Source organism: Phodopus roborovskii, unplaced genomic scaffold (assembly GCF_943737965.1).
Source record: "Phodopus roborovskii unplaced genomic scaffold, PHOROB, whole genome shotgun sequence".
NCBI classification, from domain to species: Eukaryota; Metazoa; Chordata; class Mammalia; order Rodentia; family Cricetidae; genus Phodopus; species Phodopus roborovskii.
This window is the reverse complement of record NW_026126524.1, coordinates 532385-551929: the sequence shown is the minus strand read 5'-3', so window position 1 is coordinate 551929 and position 19545 is coordinate 532385. Positions and strand designations below refer to the sequence as shown.

Below are 19545 nucleotides of genomic sequence, written 5' to 3'. Positions count from 1 at the left end.
GCCAGAAGCGCTCGGCTCCAGTGGCTAGCGTCGAGGGTTGAAGGCGTAAAACCGGAAATCCTGAGTGGGCGGGGCCGGTGCGGAGACTCTGGGTGGGCGACGGAAGCGAGGTCAGGGTGGGCGGGGACAATCATATGGGCGGGGCGGCTCCAAGGCTCCTGGCAGGTTACCTCGTGTACGGGTCATCAGGGAGCGACCGCGGGCGCTTGCCACCTGTTACGCACTTCCGGTGCGCTGGTGCGGGTGAGGCGCGCTGGGAGGCCGACTTTGACAGTCGGGGAGTGGGCTCGGCTTACTGGTTCCGTGGTTTCTGGGCAGCATGCGGCTGACCTCCGGGGCCTTCGCTACCTGCTGCGTAGTGATTGAGGTGATCGGGGTGGCGATATTTATTCGGGGATTCTTCCCGGCTCCTGTTCGTTCCTCTGCCAGGCCAGAGCACGGGGTAGAAACTCCGGCGCCCGAACCTTTAGCAGGTAGGGACCTCTTTCCCAGTGGGCCTCGCTGTCATTCTGCCCCCGAAACAATTCGTACTGTTTAGCACGGTTTCTGTGTCACACAGCCTTGCGGTAATTGCAGCCACCGACCCTGTGTGGACCTTCCTCTGTGATCCTCAGAGAAAGCCCCGAGTGACTCTGGCTCCGTATCTTATTTGCTGCTACACTGATCCCTATCCCTTTTCCTAAAAATGCTTTCAGTCACTTCCAATTTAGGTTCCCAGTTCTGACCAGTAGGACATAACAGGAAATATTTCTTCAGACCCATCCAGTTTTCAACTACTCTCTAGTACACCTTCCCTACCCCCGGTAGTTAACTACCTCTCTGCTTTAGAATTTTTACTCTCCTCACCCACCCAAATACACACCGGGTAAAAACTCTGCTGTTATGAAACAGGCCGACATAATCCCAATCACTGGACATGTAAACAGTTTGCAAACCCATGATTTCACTGCCTGCAAGGCTGTTTCAGGCCTAGCTGGGGGGGGGGGGAGTTGGGGTGGGGCACAGGTCCGTCCCAATTGTAGATCTCTTACCTAGAGGTCACCCTGTCCTGGAGTCTACACTATGCTAAGAACAATTCACTACATATTACTGGGATACCTACTCATTGTTAACATACAGTTCAGCCTAGCCCAGAAGATTCCCCTGTTGGTAATCTGGCATCTGTGGATTACTTACAACCCTTGAAAGAGCCTTCACAGTTGTCTCATCTGGTCTCTTAGAAAATTAACTCAACACTGGCTACCAAAAATAAGTTGAGCTAGATATGGTATGTGCTAGAAGAACAAGCAAAGAAGATATGGAAGTCAATTGAGTACCAAATAAAGTTTAAAATTTAATTTCCCTTTTTCTAAATACTTTTAGGAGCCAGTTCGAACTGGACCATGCTGCCATCACCTCTCTTCAATAAAGTTGTTATTGTGCTGATAGATGCCTTAAGAGATGATTTTGTGTTTGGGTCAAAAGGTGTGAAGTACATGCCCTACACAACTTACCTTGTAGAAAAAGGAGCATCTCATTGTTTTGTGGCTGAGGCAAAGCCACCCACAGTTACTATGCCTCGAATCAAGGTACATTTAACTTGGTGTTTTATGAATCATGATTTGGCTCTTTTGCAAGTTTAGAGATATTATCTAATCTCCTTGGAGACCCTATTTTAATAAAATGGAAAGTATTTTTATGTTATTGGATTTACTGGGGCAGTGGGATGCTGAAGGAACCCAATAATATGATGGAGCAATCTTTCTACCCCTTGTGAAGTAGCCAGAGTTCATACTTCATGGAAAGGAGGAAGGATTTAGAGCCATATTGTTCAGACAACTGTAGTCCAAGAAATACCTGTCATGTTGGTAGCCTGGTGTGATCCTTAGTCATCATGCTTCAGGGAGCCTTTAGGGATATTCAGTCTAGTTCATAAATTGTATACATAAGAAAACAAACTCAGGTTAAATTGCTTGTTGAAATTACACAAAATGATCAAACAAATGTAAAGTGGCTTCAACAATTGTTACTTCTACTATATAATTGTCGACTTTGGTGAGGGTAGTTTTGAAGTGCATAGTGCTTTCCCAAGAATTGTGGTTAAATTAAAGAAAGAAAGAATCTGTAGAGTGGCTTGAAGACTACTTTCTGAGCAACTACTAGGTGGTTTGTATTTACATATTTAGCTTGTGATAGAACTCAATAGTAGATCACTTGCCTAGCATATGTATAGCACTGAGTTCAAGCCCTAGAGCCTAAAAGTGAAGTTTGTACTTATTTGCACTGAAGTTTGCACTGAAGAAATCTTATTAGAATCCCTGTTCCTTTTCACCACAAATTTATGGCTCTTAGGTGGTGGTATAACTCCAAATCATGAAGGCTCATTACTACTACTGTGGCCTGGTAGGGTCTGTGGTAAAAGCAGGGAAAGTATTGACTGCACTCTATATAGAAAGATAGGCTATTTCATACCACCCTCTATTACATGGTGCAACACTGTGGGAGGGGTCTGATGATTCACTGACATTCCTGGCCCAGTTCACTTCAAGAATTGTATATGGGCAGTATTGCCTCTTATTTATAAAAACTTAGAGATGGATATTAGATTTTGCTGGATTATTAGGGTTTGTTTGTTAGAGTTAATGGGCTTGTTTGTCACATACAGCAAGTTAAATCTTATGTGGGACCCTGACAAAGGGTCTGAGTATACAGATTCATGTTTTTAATGTGCAGACATACACGTTAGCATATAGCTTCTGTGACTGGCAGTGTGTCTATTATTGTCTCCTCCTTTACTCTCTTACCAAGGAAAGAATTGCCTTAGCCATGTTCATTAAATAATCAAATATTTATTATTGAGTTTGATGTTTTTGTTCAAAGTCTGTGTCCTGTCTTACTAGGTTTGACTCAGTCTCTAGTGCAGGGCCTACTGTAGGTGTGTACCCACCTGTTTGATCCCCAAATGATCTTCCTGTCTCGTGTGCTGCACTTTTGGGTCTGTAATCTAAGTCTTGAATGTTTCTTCCTGCAGGCATTGATGACAGGGAGTCTGCCTGGCTTTGTTGATGTCATCAGGAACCTCAATTCTCCTGTGCTCCTAGAAGACAATGTGATAAGACAGGCAAAAGCTGCTGGGAAAAGAATGATCTTTTATGGAGATGAAACATGGCTTAAATTATTCCCAAAGCATTTTGTGGAGTATGATGGAACAACATCATTCTTTGTGTCAGATTATATAGAGGTCAGCCTGATACTACCATTTTCCACTTAGAGGTGATGCTATTTCCTGTGTGGTATTTATTAATTTATGGAGTGGTATGGCAAGATTGTAAAAATCATTCATTTAAATAATCAGTTGTAAGTGGAGGCATAAACCATGTTGCAGTTGTGGACCAAGGTATGAAGGCCCCCAAAAGCACAATGGTTGGATAGATGTTGAGGGCACACAGCCAGGAAGAGGTTGCACAGCAGAGGAGCTATGTCACTGAGTGAGTGAGGACTCTCTACAAAAAGAGGCAACAGTGTTACAGCAGACCAGTGTCTGCAGTTCTGTTTGGAACTACAGGGGGAACAGAGCCTTTCCAAGAAGGCTTGCAATGGGCGAAGAAGAATCTTATCCTCAGAGGTATTTGCCTCAGTTGGGGTGCACGCTCCAGCAAGAGAGAGATAAGTAGTAGATCCAGGTATGTCAGGGTTGGGCCTGAGGCAGAAGTGATAATACACAAGTGTTAATTTGTGTAGCACTAAAATAGGAAATCTCTGCTTAGTTTGGGGTTTGGGAGCCAGTCCCTGAGTATGTATAGTTTCACTGATAACATTTCCACAGTTCACCAGGGAAGGCACAGTGTGACTTTTCAGTAGTAACAAGTTTTTATGCTGTATATATCATCAAGTGGAAACACTTTGTGGTACATGAGAAATGGGCTAACTGAAGAATCAGGGCTAAGCAGGCTACTGGCCCTATCAGGAGCTGTTTATTTGCTCACAGCTTCAGAAATGGAGATAAATACTGTTTTCTTCCTTCCACGAATAGTCTTTATGTAGGACTGTTACTTATTCCTAGCTGTACTGTACTTCCTTGGTTGACTGCCCTTCATTACAGGCTTCTTGGGCCTGTTTAGATTGCTAATTTAAGTTAAGACAAGCAATGTGTGAGAATGCCAGAATAGCCTTTGCTCTTTTAGATTATCTGTGTATAATATGTTTTGTTCGCAAACTAGAGACATTAAACAGAATAGGCATAAGAGCTTAGTCTAACACTACTAATCATTTTTTTTATTGACTTCAGTGCTTTTTTTTTGTTTGTTTGTTTGTTTTGTTTTATTTTTTCTAATTTTCATGAGTCCTGTTACCTAAGATTGACTCCTGGTGATCCAGGAAAAATTGGATGCACTGTTTATATGTACTTCCTCCCTCCTGTCTCCCCTTTGAAGGTGGATAATAATGTCACAAGGCATTTGGATAAAGTATTAAAAAGAGGAGACTGGGATGTGTTAATCCTTCACTATCTGGGGCTGGATCATATTGGCCACATTTCTGGTCCTAATAGCCCCCTGATTGGCCACAAGCTCAGCGAAATGGACAATATCCTGATGAAGATTCACACTTCACTGTTGTCGAAGGTAAGGCTTACTGTGGAACATTGCCAATATTTCCTAGAACAAACTTGTCAGCCAGCCAGTCATGCTTCTGCCATGGGCACCTTCTAGATCAATGTTCCTTGGTTGGCAACTATTTGTAGAGTTGCATTCTGGCCAGGAAGGAAACATGAGAAATACAGTAAATAATGTAAGTGTGCCAAAAAGTAGTTGCTGTCTCAAGAAAACACAAGCAGGAGGAACCAACCCCTGTACTAAGGAGAGTATATGATTTTAAATGGTGTATCCAGGGCATTCGTCCTGGCAAAATATTCCATGTGAACAGAGACTTGAAGAGAGGAATGGACAGATTCATATTATCTGTGTGCATGTGTGTCAGGTAGAGAAGTATTGAGGGTCAAGAACCTGTCCAGTACTACTGCAGAGATAAGATCAAATGGCTAGAGCTCTGGGCCAAGAAAGCCCAAAACCTGTTTAGATCCCACTCTGGATTCTATGTTTTTCCTTTTAAACAGTCCTGTAAAATAAATGCCTTTAGTATCTCTCTCTAGGAAGCCTAGGCAGGAAGAGTCATGTGCCCACAGCTTGGAAATGACAGATGCCCTGCTGTCAGAGATTATAGATACAACCTTTATGTACTGTAACATGCCTCTTTAATCTGACTGTAAGCTTATTGGAAGAGATTAAATGCATTAAGGAGAAGGTCCCATTTAGGAGCTAAAGTTCTGCAGTTGTTTCCTTTGCAAGACCATGTATGTTCCTTTGCAGGACCATATATGTTCTTGCCAGACAACTGTAGCTGACAGGTTCTCCTTTGTCTTACAGGAGAGAGAGACTCTCTCACCCAGTTTGCTGGTTGTCTGTGGTGACCATGGGATGTCTGAGACGGGGAGCCATGGGGCCTCTTCCACAGAGGAAGTAAGCACACCTCTGATCTTAATCAGCTCTGCATTTGAAAGGAAACCTGGTAAGAATTAGGAATGATTAATATTTTAATTTTGTTTTGTTTTGTTTTTGAGACAGTGTTTCTCTCTGTAACAGCCCTGGCTGACCTATAACTAGCTCTGTAGACCAGGCTGGCCTTCAACTCAGAGATCTGCCCCCCTCTGCCTCTAGAGTGCTGGGGTTAAAGGTGTGCACCACCAGCACCTGGTGATTAACTTTTTTTTGAATATTTTTTTCTTATTTTGATATCAATCTCAGTTCCCTCTCCCTCCCATCCTCCCATGCCCCCCACCAGCCTCTCCATCCCATCTCTCATGGAAGGCCTCACTCTCCCTGGGGAGTGGATGGGTGATTAACATTTTAAAACTGTAGTTGGTATAAGTTATCCCAAACAATGTGAAATAAAAATTAAAGGGGAGATGGGCAGTCAGGATTTATAATTCACCTTCTTTGCTCTGATTCTCAAAAAAAAAAAAAAATTTGTAAGAATTCTGTTGCAGTAATATTGCTGTCTAAGTATGAAAGTACTGAAAATTTGCCTCTGGCTGGTGAGATGTCTCAGTCGGTAGGGCACTGGTGGCCAGGCATGACTGTTTGAGTTCCATCTCTGGAACCCACCTGGTGGAAGGAGAGAAATCACTCTCACAAGTTGTCCTCTGATCTGGCATGCATGTGCCGTACACGTATATACACAAAATAAATAAATACATAAATTAATGAGTAAGTAAATATAATTTTTTTCCCCTTTTGGTTTTTTGAGACAGGATTTCTCCATGTAGCCCTGGCTGTCCTGGAACTCACTCTGTAGACGAGCCTGGCCTTGAACTCAGAGATCCACCTGCCTCTATCTCCCGAGTGCTGGAATTAAAGGTGTGCACTACCACTGCCTGGCTATAAATACTTTTTTAAAAAAAAATGAAAAAATGCCAGCAGCTAATATTTAAATGTTTTTAAAAGTGCTCACTATTTAAAACCGTATGATGACAGCAGCAGAATCAGGTTCAGAGAGAGTACAATGGACTAGCTAAGACCCCATTCCTGACTCACCTGGCCTGGCTCATCCCCTTCCCCACCCCCTCACAGCTGCATGCCTGTCTTTGACGTCAAGACTGAAACATGGCTACAGTAGTAGTTTGTGCAGCGAAGCTGACACCTGTAGATACTCTCTTGTTCTGGTCCTGTAACCTAATGCAGTGCATTTGCGTCTTGGTTAGTGCAAAGCCAAAACAAGTACAGCCAGCACATAAAGGAATCAAGGGAGACATACATGCAGTTGACAAGACCATGAGAGTCATTTCCAAAGCAGTGCTGTTTTGGTTAGGGAACCTGTACATATTCATATAGAGAGGTTGGCCTCTTATAAGCATGCTCAATTAGAGTACATTCCTACTGGCTGGTGGTGGCACACACCTTTTATCCCAGCACTCAGGAAGCAGAGGCAGACAGATCTCTGGGAGTTCAAGGCCCATCCTGGTCTACAGAGTTCCAGGGCAGCTATGTAGGTTACACAGAGAGACCCTGCCTCAAGAAACTTAAAAAAAAAAAAAAAAAAAAAAAAAAAAAAAAAAAGCATACATTCCTGAACATTTTGAACTGTGCTTAAAGTCATGAAACAGTATGTAAAAGATTAAAGTGATGGGCAGAAATTTCTCTCAGTATGCTCAGTTTATACCATGAAGTTTTCTAAAATAAAACTTTTCTTCATCCAATCCCTTCCATGTACCTTTTGCTTGTTCCCCCTTGAAGTAAATCATGGTCTCTTATTCCTCATTGTTTTACCCCCAAAAAGAAAAAAAATTTGTGTTTCCTTAAATATACAAATACAATCTGAGCAGTCTGTCCATATACCTATATAGTTAGAAGGCTGAGCACTTGGTATCGGATAGCCAATTAGGGGACTCATCCCTGGAGAAGACTTTCTCCCCTGAGCGTTCTTTAGTTGCCTATAGTTCTTTTCTGTGGAGGCTGTGAGATTTACCCTTTTCATGTTGGCATGTCTATTGGTGTTTTACTTGTTCAGGTCTTGTTTAGGCTGCCATATTGTTGAGGTGTTATGGTTGCAGGCTCCTTGTAATTTCTAGGAGACACAATATTATAGAAGATTCCTGATCCCTTGAACCCTTACAGTTTTTTAGCCATCTCCATGAAGATGTTTCCTGAGTTTTAGTTGCAGGAGTTATGTTTTAGATATATCAATTGTAGCTGGGCAACCCTTGTTGTCTTCATCTTGGCCAGTTTTCTAAAATGGTCTCCATCTGTTACAAAGAGAAGTCTCTTTGATGAGTGGTGAGAGCTACATTTTATCCATGGGTTTAAGAATAAATATTTAGAATGCAATTAGGAAGGAATTATCCTGGTTTAGTGAAGTGCCATTATTAAGTTCTCTGAAATCCACAACTCCACTAGCCCTGGCCAGTTGGTTAGTTTTCCAGTACCAGGCATGATTTTCATCCTGTTGAGTGGACCTTAAATCCAATTAGAAAGCTGTTGGTTACCACTAACATATGAGGCCACTATTGCACTCTTAGGGTTATCCTGCTATGTTAGTCATTGTAGGTTGCCAGAGTAGTTCATAGGCACTACAGCTTATAGAACTATTGGTTGCTTCCGTAGTGGCGCCTTTGTATGCAGCTGTCTCTATTGCTGTCACCAAGCCTGGAAGTTCCACTTTTGCCACCTGATTGCTCTTTTGTTTGTGAGACAAAAATAGGTGAGAGGTGGCCCATTTTTTACCTTGGCTGGGCAGACACTCACTCTATTGTAGATGGGGTGAGTGATAGGGCTACATTCCTGGCTGACACCCCTGTGGAGCTGCTGTCTTCTGGAACCTGGGGTGGGGGGTGGGGGAAAGGGTTACAGATTCAAGTTCTTACAAAATTGTATGAGTGAATGTTTCTTCATTTGATAAACACTCGTAGATAATTTCCAGACTGTAAATGTGGCTGTTCTTTTCATGAAGTTTGGATTATTTTCCATGTCGTCTCATAGACTGAGTCTTCAGGCCCCAGTGGGAAACATAGGTATAGGTCACTCCAGGGGCTAGGGCAGGATAACATACCTCCTCCTGGACCTCCATAGGACAGAGCAGGTATGTTGGTTTGGCTGACACACCAGTTTCATAACTTGTTTTGTCTTCTAAGCCTAAAATGGTGCCCAACAGCTTTCTTATCAATACTTGTTTATTAAAAGTTTAAAAGATGGTTGATGTAGGGGTGTCATGGGGCAAATGGAAACGTACATGGGCAGTGGAAAAGCTGAGAATAGTTCATAAAGCCCTCTGTACCCAATGCTTACATTGCAAAGCTATAGTTACTAAAACAGTTTATGCTGGCAAGATTGGTCAGGCCTATCAGTGGAGGAAAATAAAGAGGTTAAACATAGATTTCAGCATAAAAGCTTTATTGATAATAGTGGCATCTCACATTAATGAAAACAGACAGGACACTCGATACATGATATTAGTGTAGTTAGTCTGCTCAGGTAACCTTCTGGTAAGCAGTAATGCTGGTTACCCATCTCACTTTTTAAACTAATGTAAATCCCAGACCCAAACATTTTAACCTTTTCAAAAGATCCTGTATTGTGGAAAATTTCAGACCTGCTAAAAGTAGCCAAACAGTGTAAGTCTCCAGATGGTTCAATAGTTACTGTCCAGCTATAGCATGTTTTATTCTATCTGTGCACACACTCATTTTCCTTATTATTTAGGATCAGACCTCACAACTACAAATAAGCACTTCTCCTGTGATCCTTGTTCTATTTCTACATTTCAAAAGTGTCATTAATTCCTTAATATCATCAAACAGTGTTTAGATTTCCAATGTCTATCTCTCTTTCTTTAGTTGTTTTAATTTGTTTGAGTTAGGTACAAATAAGATCCATACATGTGTCAGTGTATTTCCTAGGTCCCTGTTAACTTGTAAGTTCCCAACTATATATATGTATTTTTTATTTGTATTTATGTACATTGGTGTTTTACCTGCATGTATGTCTTTGTGAGGGTATCAGACCCCCTGGAACAGGAGTTACAGACAGTTTTGAGCTGCCATGTGAGTGTTAGGAATTGAACCTGGGTCCTCTGGAAGAGTAGCCAGTACTCTTAACCACTGAGTCATCTCTCCAGCCCCCAACTCTTTCAGTAGCATTTATTTGCTGACCAAAAAAAAAAAAAAAAAAAAAAAAAATCAAATTGTCTGTGGAGTCCCCTGTTATCTGAATTTCCCCCAAAACAGTCTAGCTATATGGCATAACTGACTTCTAATGTAACTCTCAGTCTTCCTGCCTCAGCCTCCACAATTTCTCAAAATAATGCTGCCTGCTAAAAACTAGGAATTTAAGTGCACAAGCCTTGTAGTGGGTCATTTTTTTATCCAAACTATAGCACTGGACTTTATTGTAATATTAGTTGTCATTGATGACCAGCTAGCCCTAGGCCTTTGCAAAGAGTAGTGTTTTAATTCAATATTTTTATATTACTTAGTTATTACTATAATCCATTTGTGCTATTCTAACAGAGTCACAGAGATATGATAATTTATAGAGAAAGAAATTGATCTCTTGCTTCTCTGCAAGCTGGGAAGTACAAGGTTCAAGTGTTAGAATCTGGTGAGGTTTGTTCCCCTTTTTCCAGTATGATGCCATAATTACTGTGCCTGGAGGGAAGGAACATTATGTCCCTGTATGACAGAAGATAGAATGCTAAAGAGGATGAGATTCCCTTTAACAGGCTATTTTATAGTGGTACCTGACAAAAGGCACCACCTTCTAACACAGTACATTGGAAATTAAGTTTTCATCTCAAACATTTTGGGAGAACAGGACAGGTGGTGGTGGTGGTGACACACACCTTTAATCCCAGCACTCAGGAGGCAGAGGCAGGCGGATCTGACTTTGAGGCCAGCTTGCTCCACAACACAAGTTTCAGAATATCCAAGACTACACAGAGAAACCTTGTCTCGAAGAACCAATAAAATAAAATAAAAATGCCTTTATTCCCAGCACTCGGGAGGCAGAGGCAGGTGGATCTCTGAGTTTGAGGCCAACCTGGTCTACAGAGTGAGTTCTAGGACAGGCTCCAAAGTTATACAGAGAAACCCTGTCTCCAAAAAGAAAAAAAGAAAAAAGAAAAAAAAAAAAAAAAAAAACAAAGAAAGAAAGAAAGACTACCAAAAACAAACAAACAAACCAAAACAAATATTAAAAAATTCGGAGAACATTAAAACAAGATCAGCAAGAATAGTTTTATAAAGAAAATGCTCCTGTATACTATGGATTTCCCAGTGATATTACTTCATAAGAGAGACAAAATGAATTGTTTTTCCACATATCATCAGTTAATAACTCACTATCCTTCAAGTATGGCCAATTAAACTTTTTTAGTTTTTAGTAATATTATGAAGTCATGGGTTAAGCATATTGATTTGCTTCATTATAACTACTATTCTTTTTTTCCCTTATCTTTGGCCAATGGAAGCATCTTCACATTAATTCCTAAGTCCTTTAGGCAAGCAAGACCTCAATGGTCTCTCATTCTTCTCTTGCCCTCTGAACAGTATTCCTAGCTGTCATGTCAGGAACCACTACTAATCCTAACTCATGCTGACTTGACATCACCCAAGTGGCCATCCCTTAGCCTCTGCCCGACTATTTGGCACTTCCATATGTAATGCTACAATCACAATAACTTTTTAAAATTAGATTCTATCCAGTAGATTATAAGCCATTTAAGGGAAAATAGTACTTGGTAAATTTAGTGACATAAAAAGCAAGGAGGTAGTTTCTGTGTGACTCTCTAGTTGAGTGGTTTGAAGACATGGTAGTGTTGACTTACATTAGCTGTAGTTGCTTAAATTTAAGGATAACTAACATTTTCTACCTTGTAGAAATCTATTGCTTAAAATGTTTTCTTTTTTCCAGGGGATATTCGACATCCAAAGCATGTCCAGCAGACTGACTTGGCTGCAACATTAGCAATAGGACTTGGTTTGCCAATTCCTAAAGACAGTGTAGGGAGTCTCTTATTTCCAGTTATAGAAGGAAAATCGATGAGAGAACAACTGAGAATTTTACACTTAAACACCCTACAGCTTAGCAAACTATTGCAAGAAAATGTACTGTCATACGAAAAAGGTAATGTGATTGTAGTTCTAATTTCTGTTAGGTGTTCATGATTTCATGAGCCTTATGTTTTTTGGTGTGTAATTTGTAGTGGAATACTTTATAGTTGTCCCTCTTTAATTATTAATGTTATGTTCCTCTTTTCTTAGGCCCTTAACTGTCATTATTAACAACACCACAAAGGTAGTTAATTTATTTGAAATCTTTTATACATTTATTAATTCAACAAATATTTACCAAGGTTTTGTTTGTGAACAAGGGACACCATACTTTAGTACTGGAGATACTAGGGAAAGATTGCACATAGGAGCATAGATGGGTTGGTATCTTAAGACAAGCCTGGCCTTAGAGTTAAGAGGTAGTTTTATAGCCCGAGGGACAGAGGTCCAGGTGATGAAGTCAGAGATGTCGTCAGAGGGCTTTTAGACAGTAGATGAGCTTTCACTTTTGTCTAAGTGAAAGAGGATAAGGCAGAATTTTCTGCATTTTCAAAGTTTGCCCAGGTTCCCTCTGGGAGTTCTTATACAGAGCAGGCAAGAAGCAGCGGCAGTGTTTAGGTGAGAGGTAAGGCATCATGGGCCCTGCATGGAGATGGAAATTAGAAATAGTTACATTATAGATGTGTTTTGGAGGTAGCAAAACAATATTTTCTGGTACAGTGGGATATAAAGCACAAGAAGACCCAAGGCCAAATGAACAAATCCAGATTTTCAGCTGTATAGTGAAAGAATAGGTAGTAAGGTAGGCAGGAGCTAACATGAAAGGGAGGTGTCTTAGTTATTGTTCTATTTATATGATAAGACATCATGGCCAGGGCAACTTATAGGTGAAAGTTTATTTGGGACTTAAAGTTTCAGAGGCTTAGAGTCTGTGACCATCATGGCAGGGAGCATAGCAGCAGGCAGGCAGGCATGCTGCTAGAGTAGTAACTGAGAGTTTACAGCATGGTCTACAAGCTTGAGTAAGAGAAATCTAACTGGGGATGATGAGGGTCCTTGAAACCTCAAAGCCACTCCCAGTGACCCTCCAACAAAGCTATACCTTCTAATATTTCTAAACAATTCTACCAGCCAGGTACCAAGTATTCAAATATATGAGCCTAGAGGTCTATTCTCATTCAAATAGCAGGGTATTGAGAGACTCAGGGACATGGGACAGGTGGACTCTGGTCTAAGCAGATGTTTGTCTTTAAGCTGGAAACACTAGGGGCAGTTTCTATGCCAATAGGAATGATCCCAGGAGAAGTGTAAAGCCCTATGAGTCCTATGAGATATCTGAGTCTCACTTTCAGCTGATTTACTCTGATATGTCCAACACATCTGTCATTGGTCTCTTTCACAAGTCTAGAGGAGGTGCTTGTGTTTGAGGTGGTATTTGGCAAGTTTTCTTCTTTATGTTGTGATATACAACTAGTAGTTACCTGTGGAAGACAGACCCTGCCTGCCCCTGGGAAATGACTGAGAGCCATGTACAAGGGGGCAGGAAGACTTCCTGAGCAAGTACTCCATGTAGTAGTTCAGGTAAGAAGTTTGTTAGGAGGGAGGCCTGGCTTCCATACACATTTTAGTTTTCAGTCTAGATTATACATAATTGTTATTCTTACTTTTTTCCCCCCCTAAAATAACTTACAGAATTGTAAGGTGTTCTTTTGAGGGGTAGGAAGGTGTTGGCTGGTTGGTTTAGTTTGGGTTTTTTGTTGATTTAGGTATGATGATGTTTTATTGTTTTATTTTGGTATGTATGTGTGGTGGAGGTTTTTGGTGTTTTGGTGGTGGTATTGTTTGTTCATTTGGTTGGTTTTTTTTTTTTTTTGTTTTTTTTGTTTTTTTTGTGCTCATGGTTGGTTTTATGGGGCTGGGAATTGAAACTTATTCCTTGTATATGCTAGACAAATGCTCTATCACTAAACTACATCTCCAGGCCTATTTTAGTTTTATTTTGAGACAGGTTCACTGTTATTGAATACAGACTGTCTTTGAATTCTGTAGCTCAGGTTGGCCTTCAGTTTGTGATTCTTTTGACTTAACCTCTTAGCTGAGATTATTGGCATTAGCCACTAGGCCAGGCATTGCTTGGTAGTTTTTGCATATTTTGTTGTTCTGAGAAAAATTCTAGTCTAGTAAAGTTGCCAGCAAAAACAGCTATTAAGGATTATTTGCTGTTTCAGAAATGTTAGGGTAGAAAAAAATTAGGAGCCATGTTAAATGGAAAGGAAACAAGCCTATAAGGATTAAGAAACATTCTTGGGGGCCCTTCACTCCTAAGAGGCCTACCTATGTCTCCACCATCAGTACATTCTAAATCTTGTATCTGTGTGTCATGTGCATGCATTGTAGAAGCCAAAAGAAAAGAATGTTTGATCCCCTGGACCTGGAGTTATATAATTTGTTATCAATGTGTCCACGCCTACAACATGGTTTTTGTTTACATTTGTACTTGTGAATACTTCTGAATCTGAGCATAAGTAGGCAGGGATTATACCTGTTTATTTACCATTGTGTTTCTTTTTCTTTATTTAAAATTTACAATCCATTGTTTCTTTTTCAAGGTTCAGTATCTAGGACACAGTCAATGCTTAGGAAGTGTTCATTTAGCTGCATGAACAGGAACCCCAGGTTTCTATGATTAAATTTTTAGAGCCTGTAAGATGTAACACAAATATCCTGTGTCTCTGTGGTTCATTTGTAGAAATGTGTAAAACTGCTGATCTTTGTAACTTACTTGTGGAGGCTGTGGGTTATAGACACAGGTGTGCCCTATGTCTTCATGACTCTTATGGAGGCTATGGGGTATAGATAGAGGTACCACCAGGCTTCTAGAGTTCACTTACAGAGGCTGTGGGGTATAAGCATAGGTGGCCCAAGTCTCTGTGGCTCTCTGGTAGAGGGGCTATGAGTTATGAGTACAGATTACTGTGGAGGCTTGGGGTACAGATACAGATAGCCTTACTTTAGCATGGTGTAGCAGTAAGGGCACCAGCCTTTGACTTACTATCAGAGTTTAGAATAATGCTTTCTGTCACTCACTCTGTGACCTGAGCAAATGTCTTAATTCTATCTCTATTTCTCATCTGGAGAACAGGCATAATTGTCTCATCCTTCCCTCATGGGTCATTGCAGAATTGAGTAAGCTGCTCAGAGTAATGCTGGCAAGTTTTTCTCTGTGCAAGTTGTGACGACCAGTGGTAAGGAGCTTGAAATGCTCAGGTTCACATTAAAACTGTGCACCGAACCCATTTCCTCAGCAATAGAATGCCTACCTGGGTTCTTTTGCTGCTGTGATGGTGAAGCATCAGTTGTAGTCGCAGATCACTGTGCAGCACTGATGGGGAATGAAAGCATCTGTGGCCCTGTTGGAGTATGAGGTGCATTTTAAAGAACAGAACATCTCACAAAGAAAAGTCTTGATCTTTAGACCCATTTAGTCACAAGCAAGCACAACATAGTAAGGAATAATAACCAAGTCTGGAAAGAGGAGTGTCAGCCCCTTGCTTCAGCAGCACAACCATACAGAGCTTAGAGGAAAAGGATAGCCATGAGCCTGGGGCATGTCCAGAAGCTATTCCATGTCAATGGCATCACTGGCCATTGTAAACAGGAGGAGGCTAGAGAACACACAGCCTTAACAAGGAGGACTGTAAAGAAGGGTCTTCATGAAGGAAGCTAGTGTGAAGTCACAAGAATCAGCCTATGAAGTGTATGGGCAGGACTCCTCACACGTTAAGATGAGAAGGGCTCTGTGAAGCTAGTGCCATTGATGCAGTACATTTCAGAATTATTTTTATGTTTCACAAGAAGAAAGAATGGGAAGAGGGAAAAAAATAAAAAGGGAGATCACATGAGAGATGTAGAAAACGTGTCTGGGCCAACCAGTGGGTGCTTATTTCTGCTTATACTGTGTGTGCTAAGTACCCATGTCCTGACTGTGTTGGCAGTGGGTAGATGTACATCATCAGCTGTTACAGTATTACCAGAGTGTTGCTGACCTGTCCTGGGTAGAAACATTGCCTTCATTAGGTATCAGTTCTCAAGAATATGCCAGGAATAAGTGAATGTGGTAGAATTGTAAGTATGTATAATCCTTTTTTCTAATAGATCCTGGATTTGAGCAGTTTAAAATGGCAGAAAGGTTGCATGGAAACTGGGTCAAACTACACTTAGAAGAAAACCATTCAGACATTCTGCTTGGCCTGGGGACCAAAGTACTCAGGCAATATCTGGGTGCCCTGAAGACCCTGAGTCTGTCTCTGAGCACACAAGTGGCTCACTATGACATCTACTCCATGGCAGTAGGGACTGTCATGGTTTTAGAGGTACAGACACTTGTATTATCTGTTCATTTTGCAACTCAGCCAAAACATGATGGTTTTAAATTTATATATCATTACTGCTGAGCATAGTAGTATATGTCTGTAATCCTAGATTTCAAGCTACTAAGACAAGAAGGTGGCTAAGTCATGCCAGCCTAGGCTACAATAAGACCCTGTGTCTACAAATAACATTGATGTAACATGGAAAATAAGAATGTTCTTTATTCTTCCATTGTGCATCCTGATGTATCAAATGACTTAATTCAGCATTACTATAAAAGACAAAACTATTAATCAAGCTATGCAGTTATAGCAAGAAACTAAAAATAATTTTCTCTTGGGTCTTTTTGTTGTTGTTCTTATATGAGCAATGGGATGGGCTCATTTTGACAATGCCTGGCCTTCTATAGACACCCTTGATCATTTTCTATTTCAGGTTCTCACCCTGTTCCTCCTTAGCACTCCTCATGTGCTGTGCAGAAAGGCTGAGCTGGATGTTCCTCTGTTGTCTCCTGTGTTTTCTCTGCTCTTTTATTTGATATTTCTGGTTCTTTCGGCCATTCATGTCCTGGTATGCACCTCATCTGAGAGCTCATGCTACCTCTGCAGCCTCCCGTGGCTGGCAGCAGGGGGTGTGATGGTACTTGTGTCTGCACTGCTCTGTGCAATTTTGTCTGCTCTTATCAGAATGGTCATCGATGGCACTCTGCTAAAGAAGGTAAGGCTGGTTCCTGTTATAAAAGTGGTCCTTAGGGGGGAAGGGCTTTTGTTTATTTTGCCAGATAATGTTTCATTAATAAGGAATTGGTTGAAAATCCTGTGTGTACCAGCATTGCAGTGCTGAGAGATGTTGTGGAAAGGCCACAAACCTGATGGGAGATGTCATTCTGTAAATATGTTTCTCTTATTGGTTAGTGAATAAAGTCATGTTGGCCAATAGGAAAGCAAGATAGGCAGGACTAGGAGACAAGGAGGATTCAGGAAGTAGTGAGAGGAGTTTCAAGATATAGTACCAATAGGGTAAAACTCCAGGCCCTCTCTCCAGTAAGATAAGACCATGTGAGAAACACTTAGATTAATAGAAATGGGTTAATATTTAAGACAGAGCTAGACAGTAAGAAACATTAGTAACAAATACAGCATCTCTGCGTGTTATTTGGGGCTGGCACAGCTGTGGGACCAGTCGGGCAGGAAAAACATGCTCCTAATACACACCAAATGGACTGTAGGAGAAGGACCTATGCAGCCCTTTCCAGGCTTCTGGGCATTTTGACCTGTGATATTCTGTTGTGTACTCAGGTCACATGATTTCACTCTCTGGTGGAAAAAGCTGGACTGGGACAGAGGTGGTAATAGGGTTTCTGGATGTAGAAGACAGGAAGCATGTGTACTTGAGTCTTAGGGTTTCTGACCTGTAGCTGATGGACAGTGAAGAGATGGACACTCAGGAGGCTCCCAAGACTATTAGGTTCCCTAATAGTCTGCTCTGCCTCATAAAGCTTTTTTTTTCAAGGCTTATATTTTCCTGTAGAATTCTTGATGTTTTGGTAGGACACAGTTGTTTACTAGTAGGTGATGATAATGGAGAGGTATGAGAGAAATACATGGCTACAGTAGAGTCCACAGTATCTAGGGCTTGGATACTACTGTCTCTAGCTCTTATCCCGATTACTCTTTCCTTCTGTCCCTTTCCCATCACAGGGCCTTCAGAGTCCCCTGTTGTGTATCTGAGTCTAGGATAGTCTCTGTGTATGTTTGCTTCTTTAGGGCCTTTCTGGGTTCATGGTGTTTCTCTGGGTGCTATCAGAACAATAAATAACGAGTACTTTGTATTGAACTGGTGTGTATGTGTGTGTGTGTGCCAGTGTGTGTGCCTGTATGTGTGAGTATGTGTGCACGCGTGCGTGCACCATAGTGCACATGTACAGGTCATAGGACAACTTGTGAGAGTCAGTTCTCTCCTTCCACCATATGGGTCCTGAGAATAGGATTCGGGTTGTCAGCCCTTGAGTTGTTTTTAAGTTACTAATTTGTGTTGGTCAGTCTTTCATCACTGTGTCAAAATATCTGAGATCAACAATTTAAGGGAGGAAAGATTTCAAAAGTGTCAATCCATTATCTGGCTGGCTCCATTGCTGTGGGCCTGGGTTGAGATGAAACATCACAGTGAAAAGGCTCAGTTGAAAAAAGCGGTTTTCTCACGGCAGCTAAGCAGTGAGAGGAAAGAAGGGAGGATGGAAGAATGAGCACCTTCTTATCTAATCACCCCCTGCCCCCAGTTTGGTAAGGTATATTTATTTCATATCTGAATGATAACATAATTGAAGAGCTAGTATTCTGTTGCCATCTTGTTGTCATTTCAGCAGAAGTAACTGTTACAGTGGAAACTATGTGGCAGTTGATGTCATGCAGGGAATGTAACAGTTAGGCCAGGATCTTCTGGGCAGTTCATTGGGCTCAATCACTGTATTGAGGGCCTGCTTTCAGTCTCTCATACTGAACTTGGGGCTTACAGCCCACAGTGAGGTATGTCCGTGTCCTCATAGTTACCTTAAGAACATCTTGACCTCCTCTAGGCTCTGCTGCAGGAAGAGGGGCCAGTGCAGGGGTTACCTCCACAGTAGGCAGTTTGAGTTAGATGGGAAGATAGCAAGTGTCTTTTCACTGTGAACAGGGGACTCTGGTACGTTCAGGGTAATGGATATAATTGTCAGGTTATCCTTCAGAAACTGCTTTTCCTTTTAACAGAGAGCATCTCATCCCAGCTCAGGGTGGTCAGAGGTAGACCTCCTTCTTCTTCTGGGCACAGTGGGCCATGTTCTGAGCCTGGGAGCCAGCAGCTTTGTGGAGGAAGAGCATCAGACCTGGTACTTCCTTGTTAACACTCTGTGCCTGGCTCTGAGCCAGGAAACCTGTCGGAGTTACTTTGTGGGAGATGACTGTGAACCTCAGCATTGCTTCCACATGGAAAAAGGATGTGTGGACATACGTGGCTGCAACCTGCAGGACAGTACAAATTATAATACCCCCGAGCCTGGCAGAACTGGTAAAGGGGTCTCCCTTTCTGAAGCACAAGGAAGCTGCAAATGGTGGACAGTGCTGGCAAGTCCATGGCTGGTGCTGATCTGCTGTCGGCTACTGAGGTCCTTGAACCAGACAGGGGTGCAGGGAGCCCACAGGCCTGACCTCAGCCACTGGCTTACCAGGTGAGCATAGCCTATGGATTGAAATCCTTTGCAGCTCAGTAGTCACACATAGTCTTCTTTTTCCACGTTTTGTTTTTTTAAATATAAAGACAAAGATAATACTTGAGATCTAAAGAAATAGAAAATATATTCCATGAAGTTGAAAAGAAGCTGGCTTATTTATCAGTGCTGTGAGTTTTAAAATGATCCTTTTGATAAATATGTAATTCTGGGATCAAGACTTTGGTGGTTCCTTCTACATTGCTGCCCTTGGACAAGAGGATAAGGTCAGCAGGCAAAAGGCTCTGATCTCTGGAGCATCTTTGCTTCTCTATCTGCACCTTAGAAGGCAAAGTATATAGCAGATTTCTCAACATCTCCTAAGCCTTCTACTGAGGCTGCAGAGCCAGGA

General features: G+C 41.6%; 1 protein-coding gene across 1 annotated transcript in view; it reads left to right on the top strand.

Moving 5' to 3' along the window:
* Positions 1-284: 284 nt before the first annotated feature.
* Pigg (phosphatidylinositol glycan anchor biosynthesis class G) overlaps positions 285-19545 on the top strand; it is a 31382-nt gene continuing 12121 nt past the window's right edge. The window contains exons 1-9 of the mRNA XM_051198011.1: positions 285-473; positions 1363-1568; positions 3011-3220; positions 4413-4601; positions 5403-5544; positions 11439-11651; positions 15734-15951; positions 16385-16666; positions 18697-19154. Of these exons, the coding sequence (XP_051053968.1) occupies positions 320-473; positions 1363-1568; positions 3011-3220; positions 4413-4601; positions 5403-5544; positions 11439-11651; positions 15734-15951; positions 16385-16666; positions 18697-19154 (2072 nt within the window). The 5' untranslated portion in view covers positions 285-319. The remainder of the gene's footprint in view (positions 474-1362; positions 1569-3010; positions 3221-4412; positions 4602-5402; positions 5545-11438; positions 11652-15733; positions 15952-16384; positions 16667-18696; positions 19155-19545) is intronic.